At 41.4% G+C, this 13,715-nt stretch overlaps 1 protein-coding gene across 3 annotated transcripts in view; it reads left to right on the top strand.

Annotated features, from left to right (window-relative positions):
- Positions 1–890: 890 nt before the first annotated feature.
- Positions 891–13,715, top strand: part of PCSK5 (proprotein convertase subtilisin/kexin type 5) — a 228,665-nt gene continuing 215,840 nt past the window's right edge. For all 3 annotated transcript variants that reach the window (XR_002466431.3, XM_021541528.3, XM_021541527.3), the window contains exon 1: positions 891–1,625. Coding sequence is in view for 2 of the 3 variants with exons in the window: in XM_021541528.3 (XP_021397203.2) it covers positions 1,428–1,625 (198 nt within the window). In the remaining variant the exon portion in view is untranslated. The remainder of the gene's footprint in view (positions 1,626–13,715) is intronic.

Genomic DNA, 13,715 nt, shown 5'->3' with positions numbered 1-13,715 from the left:
ACTTCTCTTGTCCAAATTCCTTCAAAACTTGCAACAGATCTTCACAGTAGGTCTGTTGGACCGATTATTTCAACTTTCAAGCAAAACAAAGTAGATCTACAGGTAGTCCAAAGCTATTATGGTGACTCAAATGCTTAGACCATTAAACAACAAGCTTGGGATGGAGTGGACATGAGCTTTCTCCCACCCCAGCCAGGCACTAGCCTGGGACAGCTGCTGATGATTAGCAGCATCTTCTCTGGGCCCAGAGGTGCTCTGCTTATGGAAGCAAGCTGCAGATCTGTAGCAACGCTACATACATAGCTACATGGATGAGGGAGCAGTGGGAGCTCTGCCTTCTCTGTCTGGGTCTGGACCACTGCTCCTCTGCCAAAGCAGCAGCCACCCCCTTTTCTTTTCGAAGGTGGTGACCACGGACAGACGGGCTGCATTAAACGACGACGTGCGATGCGTACGATGTGCGGCCAGCAAACGGGCACACGGCGCCTGCCGGAGAGGCAGCCGTGGGGCTGTTCCCGTCCCGCCCGGCAGCCCAGCAGCTTCTCCTGGGCAGGCAGGCCGGGGCAGAGCCGGAGCAGCCGGGGCTGTCCCGCGGCCCCCCCTCGCCCCGGGCGCCCTTTGCCGCCGGTGCAGAGCACAAGGCCCTTCCGCAGGCCTCGCCTCGCCGCGCCCGCTGCAGCCCCGCTGGCGGCGCGGCGGCCGCCCGGCCCGGCGGGGGCGCGGAGACAGCGCCGGGGGCGGCGGCTGGCGAGACCAGCGGTAGCCCGGGGCCCCGGAGCGCAAAGAGGGAGGTAACCCGGCGCCGACACGGCTGCCATTTCCCCTGGCCTTCGGCGCTGAGGGATTGAGGGCGGGGAGAGGAGGCGGAGGAGAAGGAGGAGGGAGGGGAGAGGGAGGTCGTCGAGTCGGAGCGCACTGAGGCTCGAAGCTGCCAACACTCACACATCGCCTGCCGCCGCAGCCGCGCTGCTCCCGGGCTCCGGAGAGAGGGAGCGAGTAGAGGCGAAGAAAAGCCAGACGCGGGAGAGGAGGCAGAAGACCGCTGGCAGAGGGAAGGAAGTCAGAGAGGAGGGAAACGGAGGGAGAGGGATAAGGACCCCTCCTCCCCGCGGAGAGACGACTTCCCATGTAGCTAGGGATAGAGGGAGAAGCTGGCGCTCAGGAACAGTGAGAGAAGCTCTCACAAGCAAGTTACTTAATCCGGGGAGAGCGGCGGGAAGAGGGCACAGCAGTAATCACTGATCAGAAGCACTATTCCCAACCCCTCATCATTTAAGCCCCGGGCGGTTCAATGCACTACTCCAAGCTCTTCCTAGTTTCTTCCTCGGGCTAACTTCGGAGGACGTACCGCCGGAGCGGCCCGGAGGGGAGGACAAGGGCCTCGGAAGAAGGAAGGAGTTTAGTGGGGGCTGCCTGCGGAGGAGAAGATGGGCTGGAAGCGCCGCTGTTGCTGGGGAGGCGGAGGCGGCGGGGACCTTCTGTGCCGGCTCACCCTGGTGCTGGGATTCCTGCTGCCCGCCTGCAGGACGCGCCTCTACACCAACCACTGGGCTGTGCGGATAACCGGGGGGCTCCCGGAGGCCAACAGGATAGCGAGCAAATACGGATACGTCAATATAGGACAGGTAACGCTGGTCACAACTCCTTCCCAGCGGGCAACCGGCGCTGCGGCCGCCCTGCGCCGCCGGGGCAGGGACGAGGGCGAGGGCGAGGGACGGGAGGCCCCGCGGCTGCTGCCCGGGCACGGCCCCGCCGCAGGCCCCGCCGCCGCCGCGGGGCGGTCCGCGGAGCCGCCCGGCTCCCCGCCGCGGGCCCCGTGAGGTGATGCGCGGGGACAGGTATGCCGGGGAGCTCGGGGTCGTGGCCTTCCCCTTCGAAGCCAGGTGTGAAACGGGGCGCGGGCCAGGGAGCCGCCTGCGGGGCGGGAGGGGGAGGGCATCGGCGGGGGGCGTCCCGCCGCGGCTCTGCGCTCCGCCTCGCTGCGGCTGAACTTTGCGCTCCGCGGCGGACAGCCTCTCGGCGAGTCGCCTCTCCGAGCTGAAAAGAGCCGGTACGAGACGAGCCGGCAGCCAGGACGTGGCAGCCGCGGCCGCCGGCTCGCCGCAGCGCGCTGAGTCCCGACCCCCGCGCTGGCGGGGCGTGCGGAAGGAGGCGGTGGCGGCGTGTCCCGGGGCGGCTGCCGCGCGTGCGGCTGCCCGCGGCGCTCCGTGGGGAAGGAGAGCACGCTGCTGGGGCCAGGGCACACCTGGACTTGGCTAGATCCAGACGTCACCACGTCAGAAAATTCTTGTATCCAGGCAGGTTAGGAAACTGAAAGTTAGCAAACACCTGGTTCTCACTGGAATGGAAAATGCCCCACTTCTACAATTAGGCACAGTTCTTTTTAAAATATCCTAACTTCACTTTTTCTTAAGGAGTTTATACTCGGTGTTCTAGGCTTTCCTCGCAGTTGTTCTCAAAATCCAAGTTGCATATGTAGGGTTTACAAGGTGAGTGCCTAAAAAATAAACTGTTTGCATGTTCTGTTGCATGCTTGGGTGCAAACATCCAAGTACATTCTTTCTGGACAGTAGTTTATTCTACATGAATCGAAAGGTTAGAAATGAACATTTACAGGTACAGAAGGCTTCCTTTTATACATGAGATTTACAAAACCGTATCTGTGTTTACACTCCAGGCGTTTCATATCAACCAAACCAAAATAAGACCTGATTATTATTTTGTTTTAAAATGGATTCCCACCTACTACATCATTGAATCAAAAGTTTAAAGTACATATCAATTGCAAGCCTGAAAAAGACAGCTGGTTGGTCAATTAAGAGAAATAATTTACATGAGAAAAACTGGAAAATGTCACTGGGGTATCACAAAACGTGATGTGTAAGGACGCAGTTACTTAGAGTATCAACTTCTCACGTAAGCAGACAGGCAGTACTACTTCCAGCTGGAGGCACTAAAATATGGGAGGAAGATTGCATGTCAAAAGTGAAGTACTACTTTGGAACTACAGTTTAGGAATCAAAATTTTTTGCATCGGTTTTCTTTTTAGTCTTGAATGTTTTTTGTTCAAGATGATTTATTCCTATCTGGGCCCTTATAGTGGCAAAATTTGCAACCATTGGTTGCAGGATGCGCCTGTCCCCATTTTTTCTTTTGTCAGGCTGGCTGGTTAGCTCAGAGCCTGCCTTTTTGTACTTTGCATATGTAAGCCATGTCTTGAATTAAGGAAAGAATGTTGTAAACCTCTGTTGTTTCTTATGTGAAAGTGTCTATATACAATTACAAAATACCAGTAATGGATAATACAGATTAGGTATACAGATTAGGTATACAAATGAGAATGAGAGAAAATAGAGACTATAAGTAACTGAAAATTGGAAAATGCTCTATTAGGTATATGGATGAAAAAAAGAGTAGACTGTGTTTCTAGGTAAAGATGGGTAAACGGAGTAAGGTACTAACTTTTGGAGAAAGGGAATCAGGAACAGTTTGGACAGATGAGGTGGACTTGTCCATAGCGAGCTTTCTTCATAGATCTGAAAAAGCAGGAAAATACTTGATGCAAAACAGGAAGTGCAAAAAGAAGATCAGAATGGGGCAATAATCTGCTGGTTATTATTGAGCAACAATTGCAAGTAATTAAAAAATTTATTTTGAGTGTGATGTTGAAAGATATTTTCTTAGCTGAATATGCTCTGAAAATAAGAGACACCAATAAGTAGAATTTTCTCATAGAGTTATAGAATAGGCATAATATTTTTGGTTACATTAAATTTATGAGCTCATCTATATAAAGAAAGTGAAAAAAGCTAAATCAAAATTCCACTGCAGCTGGTCCAAAGGACTAACTTACAAATTATCCAGAAAAATAACCTATTGAAAATATTAAAGATAAGTAGTGAAACTGTATAAAAATGAAAGTTTCAAGCCAGGAACATTCTGACAACAGTAAATTGCATAATTAGAGCTGAAGGAAACAGTGAGAAAGAGGGACTCTGAAGGCCTTATTTCCACTGACCGTTCTGTTAATTTTGTGTTTGTGGAAAAATGGCATTGAAAGGTGCATAAAATTGATAAGTAGAGACAAGATGGTAGACCCAGGAAGGCTCTGAATTGTAAATACGGGCCAACATCCCTTCTCCCAGTTTTTGTTATCTAGTGCATTCCTGATGATGGGAGGAATTTAACTTACTGGTTTTTGATGCTTGTGTGATTTGGAGAATATCCAGTCGAGTCTTGAAATACCTTGAAATTCAGTAATTTTCATTGCCATGGCAAACCTGTGAAGGCTTGCTAAATGACTGGACAAGTCAATCAGAAATAGATGTCAGAAGGGGCTGTTAAAAGGGGCCTTGATATGATATGCTGGTGAGCAATTGAGAACTCTTTTCTTTCACAGCTTCTGGTAAACTTTTCTTGCTCTCAGGCTTCTGTGGTCTTTGTGTCTTATGAAAACTCAAAGCTTTATTTTCTGTGCTCATTGAATAGAGGAATTTTCCATTATTTTTTAGCGAACACAGCACAACAGAGAAAGAATCCTCTTTTAACTCTATGTTTTTCCAGACTACATGTTCTGTTTCCTGTTTCCTACAATTTGCTCTGACATACTTCTTGTTTATCTTGTATTTCCTGTATTACCAGTGAGAGATATGTCTTCTGTGTTTCGTTAAAAAAAAAACGGACTTTAAAATGACACAAACATGTAATACCAGGACTTAAATGATTGGAGTTGACTTCTTTCCTCCTTTTCCAATGGAGGTTTTTCTGACTTACCCTTGAAATGCAATTAATAGTTTCTCTAGAACAAAGAAGTGTTGCATTGTTCTTTTTGCATGGTTCTTCTAAGACAGTGGTCTAGACTTGCCCTCTGGGACTGTGATAAGATATCACAGCATAAAGCAGCCAGGGAGTTGTTCGAAGTTCCATGCTGCATGGAGCAATCTGGGGTTTAATGCATTTCCCAGCACCTCTTTCCTGGCTTGTTTTCTATTTTGCAGTGGCTGCACAAAGCAGACCTTACCTTAGAGCAGAGTATCTGTCACTGACATTCAGGAATGTTTCTTTCACTGTCGGCAGCTGTCAAGGGTTAAGCATGTAATCTGTGTAGCATTTTGTACAGTTGCTTTAAATATTGTGACTATTTGCTGTCATCAGGTGCCAGGAGTTTCTTGTTCAGGCAGTGGATTTTCCTTTAAGGTTGAGGAGCAGAGGAAAAACAAACAGTTGGTACCCCAAAGGTGACGGAAGAATGGAAGACATAAAGCTGTCTGTGGTTGCAACAAGGGAGAGAAATGCTGCAATAGTAAACTTCAGATCCTGTTCTTTTTTCTTTCTTAATTCTAGGCAATAGCTGAGGATGGGTGAACATTTTCCCACATCACATCTTTCTTCTCCTGATAGTATTCTTCCAGGAATTTTACTTTTCTGATCTCTTCCAGAGTTGAGTAGCCTATTCCCTGCCCTTTGCAAATGACAGGCCACCCTATTCCTACAATTTTCTTTCTGCAAGGAATAGACACTATTAGACAAAAAGCACCTACATGTGAGGCTGAGCTTGAGGTGTGCCTCAGGAGTCACAGTAAGATAAACAGATTTGGCTTTCTAAATAATGTAAATGCTTATGTCACTTGCCAGTAAGTGTTTTGTGGTGGGTTGGTTTGTTTTAATTGGGACTACTGGTTTGAAGCCAGAAGATCACACGAAAGTTTAATAAACAATATTTCAAACCTGTTCATTTCAACAGTTCATTTCAAACCTGACATTCCTTTAATGTCACAGACAAGATGTTGTGTAACAAGGTCAGTTGATAGAAAGAATGGGAGGAGTGGCTGTTTTTCATTTTCTAAATCTATTCCTGATGGAAGGCAGAAGTAAATTCTGTAAACTAAGTAGTTCAAATTGCAAGACAAGGAAGCAGTTAAGGAAAAAAAGAACTTAATTTGAGATAAAAAGCCTAAACTGAGGTGATTGTCTTCAGCAAAGGAAGGAGTTTGCTACCAGAAGTCTCCATCACTTTACAAGGATGTCTCAAAAAGGCAAGATGATAGGCCTTTATGCAAAGAAGTTCAAGTACCCCGTAATATAGATGAATAATAGAAGAATCATACTTCTTAAGAGCCTGTGTGCTCACAGTATTGAAATTGAGTATATCTTACTAAAATTTAATACCTGTAATAAGTTTAGTGAAGTCCTGAGTACTGAAGATACAAGTATCAGGACGATGGTGTTAAAAGAATTAAAGCTAGGTGTACTCTATGTTGTATGCATATGCAGATATATAAGGCGGGGTTACACGAATACACCAAGGAAAACTGAATTTTCTCTTATACATAGGAGGAAAAAAGTGCATTTAGCAATAGCAGAGGATAATCACTGGTAGACAAATATTTGGAAAATGTAAATCCTGAAAAAAAATTTTTGTAAATGCTCATAATGCCAGAGAACCAATACACCTGAAAATATTGGAGGCTACAAAGGGTATACCATGGCTTTTTCTTCATATTTAGTGGTATATTTTCTCATCTCTGCAGTTAAAAATGGGAGGGAAGAGGGAGAGAGAACAGATCTTAGTTCTAGTAAATGTGAGCTTTTCATTAGGAGCTGGATGAAGAAAAGGAATGGTTTCTGGTCATACAGGCAATCTAGTAGCATCTGTGTGTTGTTACAAAATGAGGGAAGATAATCTTGTTTAACAGTATAGTGGTCAAATTACAAATTGTGTGATGATTTTTTTATTTAAAGCCCTTAGGCAAGCACAAACTAAATTATATTTTTAAGAATAACAAGCCCTTTACAACTGGCAATATTTGTGCAAACTGCTTCTCTCAAAGTGCAGAAGTGGACCAGACTGGGTTAAGTGGAAGAACTGGCAGAAATCTGTAAAGCATATTGATGTAAATCCACAGTGCATCATACCTCTGGTATGACAGCAATCATGTCTGGTATGACAGCCTCTGCCTGACAATGGCTAAAGCTATAGAAGTGAAGGGCAAGAAGGAAATCACTACAAATCAGTATGTCCATTGCAGTGCCTTTAAGGAAAACCAGCTTTGCCCACATGTTTCCTGGCAGATGTATAATCAGTTTTTGAAGGTCTTTGGTAAGGAAGTTCCACAATGTCAAGGGAGCTAGTGATTTTAGTGGTCTCTTACACTCTTTGTCCTGGTGAAGTCAAACTTGTATTAGTCTTTCTGCAATTCAAAGCTCATGTTTCTTGTTTCTCTGTGAATATAAAGAGTAGCAACATCAGAAAAGATGTAGCATTTCCCTGTTCCAGACTTTTAAGTTTTCCATCCAAGTTCAGTACTTTGTTTTATGTAAGTGAGGCTTTCACTGACCAGTCTAGCTGCTTGACTCTAGTCTTTCTAAGAGATCCTCATATTGAGCAAGGAACTGCCAGATCATTACAGCTGAGTACAGCAGCATAAGGATTCCTTCTTCTGTCCTCAGGAAAGCACTCCTGTTTATGTAACCCATTATGTCATTTGTCTATCCTGTAGCCATATGACATTCTTGACAGAATTCAGCCTGTGATCTGCTATGGTTCACAGATTGATTCTGCCAGATTCCCAGCCTATTGTTCTTCAGTCTGAATTTTTTCAGTAAGTTGCTATTTATTAGGTGTAGTACTTTGCTTATGCCTTTGCTGGATATTTTCATGCCTTTTCAGACTATGTGTTACAGTGCCAGTTTGTTTTGAATTCTGTTCCTCTCCCTCAGCATATTAGCATATAATCTCTGAGTCTTTATATATCTTAAGTTTAGCAGATGTCTTTTCTGTGCCAATATTCAGGTCACTAGTTGAAATATTGACCAAAACCATTTCAGAATGAACTCTGGCAGGTAATTGTTTGCTGCCCTGCTGTAATAAATAGATAAATCATTCTTGCTTATGAAGTTTTGACCTACTGTTCCATAGTTTAATTTTGTGCCCTGCTTCAGGAATTTGGTTTATTACTCAAGTCGTACTTGAAGATAAAGTTTTTATTTTACACAGTGTCTGCTCAAAACAAACATAAATAATATAATAAATATAAAAATCTGAAGAATATTGAATTGGACAGAATAATGAGTAGTGATGTGTGTCTTAAGGTGTTCTTAAGTGGATTTTTGACCCCAGTTCTAAAAGTGATTTTTTTTCCCCCAACTTATGGACTAAATTTAGTCACAGCCAATGTTATATATCTGCTCTTGTGCTTAAATGGCTCATCTGTCTCTCTATCACATTTTTAGGGCCTTTCTTTTGCTTCTGTAGCTTCTGGTTTCCTATTAGAAGACAGAAGATAGATTTCCCACTCCTACCATCATCATAGTTGTTGTGTTTTGATTGACATCCGTTTGCCTTGACTAGAAATTATGTCTTGCTTGTATACAACCTCCCCACTCCTTTGTACTCTTTGTCCATAAATAATGCTTGTTGTCAGGCAGTACATTTCCATGTCATTTTCTTGTTTTACAGCTGTATTTTATGGTCTGTGATTGACCAGTATACCTTTCTCTTGTCCTCCAAATAATCAATTGTAAAATCAGCAAGTGGGGAAATACATGTCAACCATATCACGTGGTACTCCTTGTCACCTGCCAAACACTGGAGAAAATACAATCAAACAGAATCCTGCTTGCCAAAGATACATACCTTAAGACAGTAAGTGTTTATTTGGCAACAGACTGGGCCCATTTGATTGATATTTGCAGAATGAAAAACTGTTTGGAATGAAACATTGGCAAGTCCAGCAGAGTATGAGAATTACAGAATGAAATTGTGCCAGAACAGCTTGTTGTGGACATTCCTGTGGATTACAAGATGTTGCACAATGGAGGTGAGACTGTAAAAAGCATGTTAATCAGGCAAAAGGGAATATACAGTTCTAACAAATAAAGAAAGAAAAAATTGTATGCACAGACTCTTCCATAGAGAAGAAACCTAATCCCGATGGAGATGGCATACATTTTAATAAGGGATAGCCATCAGGCCCATCTTTTCTCAAGTTACATTTTTTTTCTCTTTCTTTTTATCTGTTTAGGATTTCTGTGCCATCAGGGAACAGGTATCACTTAGGTTTGTGTTCTGGGGCCAGACTGGAGTTAAGAGATGCTGCAAGTCACAGTTAAAACGTGTGCTATATATTTTATTCAAACTAGAAAAAAACTAATGAGTTTTGTGTAAAAGTGCTTAGAAGGCAGCAAAGTGTTACAGAACAGTGCTGTGTGTCTGAAAGTCAAGCCTAGAATTGGATAATGTTGTCCTTTTAGAAATGCATAGTTTAATCAGTGGTAGCATGTAGTGATACTGAAATCAGCTTGGAAGTAAACTTTGTAACACAATTTGAAGTGGTTAGAATGCAGACATTCTTTATTACAGTGCTGGACGCCTTCAGAGGATTTTTCCTCCAATTCAATATGTGTTGTAAAACTTGACAACAAGGTCTTTATTCCGTCATGTGCATACATATTCATTAAAATGTACTTCTTAGCTAATACATAAACTTCACTTTCCTAGAACCAATTTACAGGCCTCCATTCCTTACCAGAAATCCTTTAATGGTCCTCGAGGGTTAAATGAAGGGGTCTGTAGTGGTTGTAATTACTGAGTGCCCCCAGTATTGTAAATCTTGCCTGGAACTTCTCTGACGGCATGTGCAAAGTTTCTTGTAACTTTGCCACAAAACCTACTAGGTTCCTTATTATCTTTTTATCCACTGGTTCTAGCTGTGTTTAGCATCCTGTATGCCTACTTTTTCATTCTTTTATCTAGTTTGCTAGTTAGTCTTTAAGCTATATTTTGCAATTTCAAGGGAACTGAAAATTTCCATTCTCTGTTGTCTGTCAGTAGTTTCCCCTCTGGATAAATGTAGAGAATGTTTCCTTTTCTTTTATGGAGCCTTTCTTTGCGGAGCATATTTACACAGTAACCTGATGTCTTAAAAATAGACAGGAAAGAAAATACATACTGTATTGTGCCTTTAAAACCGGTGGTATGACATCTAGGGCATAGAGAAATAGATCCTATAACATTTTTGTTCACCTGAGCACCCTTATTGAAATAGACCCAAAAGAATGGCAGGCTATTCTGAGTCTGATAGATCTTTCTGGATGCCACCACAATAGGCACAGGCAGTGGTTTTAAGTTACTGTCCTGGGCGAGGAAGAACAAAACAAGCATCCAGTGCTTTTCACTAACACTCCCTTCAGCTGTTTTTGGCTAAGGAGTCTGCCTGAACTGGATATTGTTTCTGGATACTTATAAATTCGCAATGTTTGCTTTGTCCGGATTCTTGTTCAGTCTTTGAAATAAAACAAAACTTTTAGCATCCACAATATTCTGTGGGAAGGATTTATGAAGTTTGCTACTACACTGCGTGAAGACACACCTCTCTTTTGCTTGTTACTTACTAGCTTTGTTGTATGGCTACTGAAAGAGGTGGTGAAAGATGATTTTTGTCCACTCTTACACCATATATGATTTTTTAGACTTTGAATATTTTCCCCTAAATTATGTTATATCTAGGCTGAAGGGTCTTGGTTTACTTTGCTATTTGTCATGCAACTTCTGTTTTGCCATATCTTTGTCCTTTCTTCTTTTCCTACTTGGAAACTTTTTCAGGTCTCCCTCTTTGAATAGAGGGAACTAGAGCTACACAGTACTTAAGAATGTGAGAAAACCTTGCATTATTCTCATGATGCCATGTACTGTGTTTTATCCTTCATATTATAACTAATATCTAGTGTGTAATTTACTGTGGGGTCTTCTGTTGAGCTGAGTTCCCATGGATTAGTCTACCACAACCTTGAGACTTACCATTCTTTAATGGTATGGTACTGGGCAGCTCTGAACAGTTCCTTTTAGTGTGATGTTTGGTTTGTACATAAGTTAATCTACTTTTGTCTATATTGGATTTCATTTGATATTGTTGTTACTCAGTTTTTCAGGGTACTTCTGCAGTTCATGCACAGTCAGCTGTTGCAGTTTTTACATCTGTCATGGCTGATTTCTACACCTCATTGCTTACTCTTTTTCCCATGCATGTTTTTTGTAATGAAATAGTGTATCTTCCAGAAGAGGTTCTGCAATGGAACACAACAGATCTCTGTCTGGAATCTCCATGCATTGTAAGAAGATAATTGCTATTTAGCTATTTGCTAACTATTTGTTTTCAGTTTTTTTTTAATTTTGATTGCTTACTTCTGTGAAGACCTTTTGCAGTGGATTCTTAAATTCTTAAAACCTGTGGGTGAAGTACATTGTCAAAGGCCTTTTAGAAGTTCAACTAGAGTGTTTCTGTTTACCCATCTCTATCTATGTGCTTGGCCTCTTTTAAGAACAGCAATAAATTTGTAAGGCAGAATCTTCTTCTGTTTAACTATTTCCAAAACAGTGACTTTCTACCGAAGTGTCCATTAATTTTCTTACTTCTTAGTTTCTGTAAGTTTTTCTAGTAGTGACTTCTAGTAGTAGACTCAATTCACATCTCCTTTTAAAAGTTGACATCACATTTGTTATACAGCTGTTCTGAAAAGTTAAAACTGTTTTTAAAACAAAAATTTTAACTACTTTAATTTATGGAGTGTTTTTATTCGGTTATTCCACTCATATTGCTTCAACATTGTGAACTGCAGAATGTCAACTATTGTATCTTGAGTAACTGATCTGAGCTGAACTGAAGCAAACAAATCAAACACTAAACTTTGAAAAAAAATCTGATGCTTTTGTGAGTATGCTGCGCTCCAATGAGCCTAGCATAAATGAGCAGCTTTAACTGGGGAATTAGTAGACCCGTTGGAAATTAGTAGATCCCTTCCCTGCAGGAGTGGGCTGCAGCATAAGCTGTTTTCTCATGAGCAACCAAGCCCCATCTTGCACAACTGGCAGTTTTACCAATAGGGTGTAGAGTGAAACTAATGCAGATGCATACAGAGATGTATGTAGAGGCAGATAAGCTTATCTTGTTTTTAATATATTATACTCCATGAAGTATTCAGTAGCAGTTTAATAAAGTCTCTTAGTAAGGACATTGGAAATTATTCTGCATGTACACAAGTTATATCAGTAAAGTTGACAGACTAGATATATCCTGTCACCAACACACAACACAAGCTCCAGTCCTAGCTAGCATGTCAGTATTAATTGTGATATTCTGTACAGTTTTCTTCCTTGCTCATTGTGAACGAAATAATTTGCTTTCCATGAATTGAAAGCACAATATTAATAGGATTTTATTCATACCCAATTTGAAATAAAAGTTAACTCCCAGAGGATACATGTATTACGGTATCTGGAATTGCTTTGACACTTCTGATATGTGCCCATCACCGTATCTTGGTGGGCACATGATGGGCTATACCACATCTTGTCTTTTCTGCCTGTCTGATGAGGCTGAATGTTTGCTTCAGTTTGGAGAAGTTTAAATTTCCATTGTCAGTGAACAACACACCCCTACTCAAAATCAGTTTTAGATCAGTGCATGATGAGGGTGGCCAACTTACAAATCACAAAACCATCTGGTAAAACTGGTAGCTGGAATTAACAGAGTTGCAGAGTTTTGTTTTCTAAAAGAGTTAACTATTTTGTGATCCAAAAGGGCCCTGGACTATGTTGGCATCAATACATGGTTTTACCATTGCAACAGACTGCTCTTTTGGAAGCTTTTTTGTATATAAATGCCATTCCAGTTGTGTGAAATTTAAGCAATTTCCATTTATTGCCTGGCAAATAGAAATATTAATCTGACAAACATAGCTGCACAGTGAGCAGTTCTAGTGGTGGTTGAAACTTGTATTTCAATACAATGTTTTAAAATAGAAATGAAAATCCATATATAAAGAAAAAGACATAGTTTTATCCAATGCATTGCTGTCATTTTAACTGACTGTCTTTTTCCTATTTCAGTATTTTGGTATGTTTAGTATCAATATATTAAACAAATTCAGTAGGTACAGTAGGAACTTTTGTCCTTTCTCCAAGAAAAAACACTTTCAGGCATTCTCTCAACCCTGAGGTTGTAAGATTCAGCTCTCCAAATGAGAAGATCATCAAGGAATATTCTTTATATGTGTGAAATGGATAGGATCTGAGAGCTGTAACTTGTTTATCATTAGTTTTAGTAAATTTAGATGTTTTGTATTGAATTGAGTATCGGATCTCTTTGTCTTGTCTCTGTAGTGTGATGTAATTTGGAAGCTTAAGTTAGTTCTTAACTTAATGAGATTAACTACACTTAATTGAAAATATACACCTTTCTGGGGTCTAGGTTAAAAAAGCATTAAGTGCAGTTACCATTAAACACTGTCAAAGATTCCAGTGAATCCAGTGAAAGTTTAATTGAATCTTCTAGTACTTTGGAAAATGGTACACCAGGAGAGACGTGTATATTTGAATTAATACAAATTTTTTGTGTCACCTTTTTGTGTGTTTATTTTATTTTTGTTATGATTGCAAATAGCAACTTCACATGCAATATTGCAAGATTGTGCTAGACATTTGCTATGCTGTAATACTTCTCAAATCCTCAGTAAACATTACTTATGATTATATAGCTGTTTTATTTCTTACTATGTTTAAATGCTACATGACACAAATATTTTTATGGTTGCATTTACTCACCTACTTGCTTTTTGTTTTAGTGTATCTTTAGATAACACCAAACAGAAATTTTTGTTTTCTTACTATTAAACTGTTACATGAAGAGGTGTTGTACTAGTTGTCTTACCAAAGTCAA

This window comes from Lonchura striata, chromosome Z, assembly GCF_046129695.1.
Source record: "Lonchura striata isolate bLonStr1 chromosome Z, bLonStr1.mat, whole genome shotgun sequence".
Lineage (NCBI taxonomy): Eukaryota > Metazoa > Chordata > Aves > Passeriformes > Estrildidae > Lonchura > Lonchura striata.
Note: the sequence above shows the minus strand (reverse complement) of the source record. Positions and strands in the feature narration are given on the sequence as shown.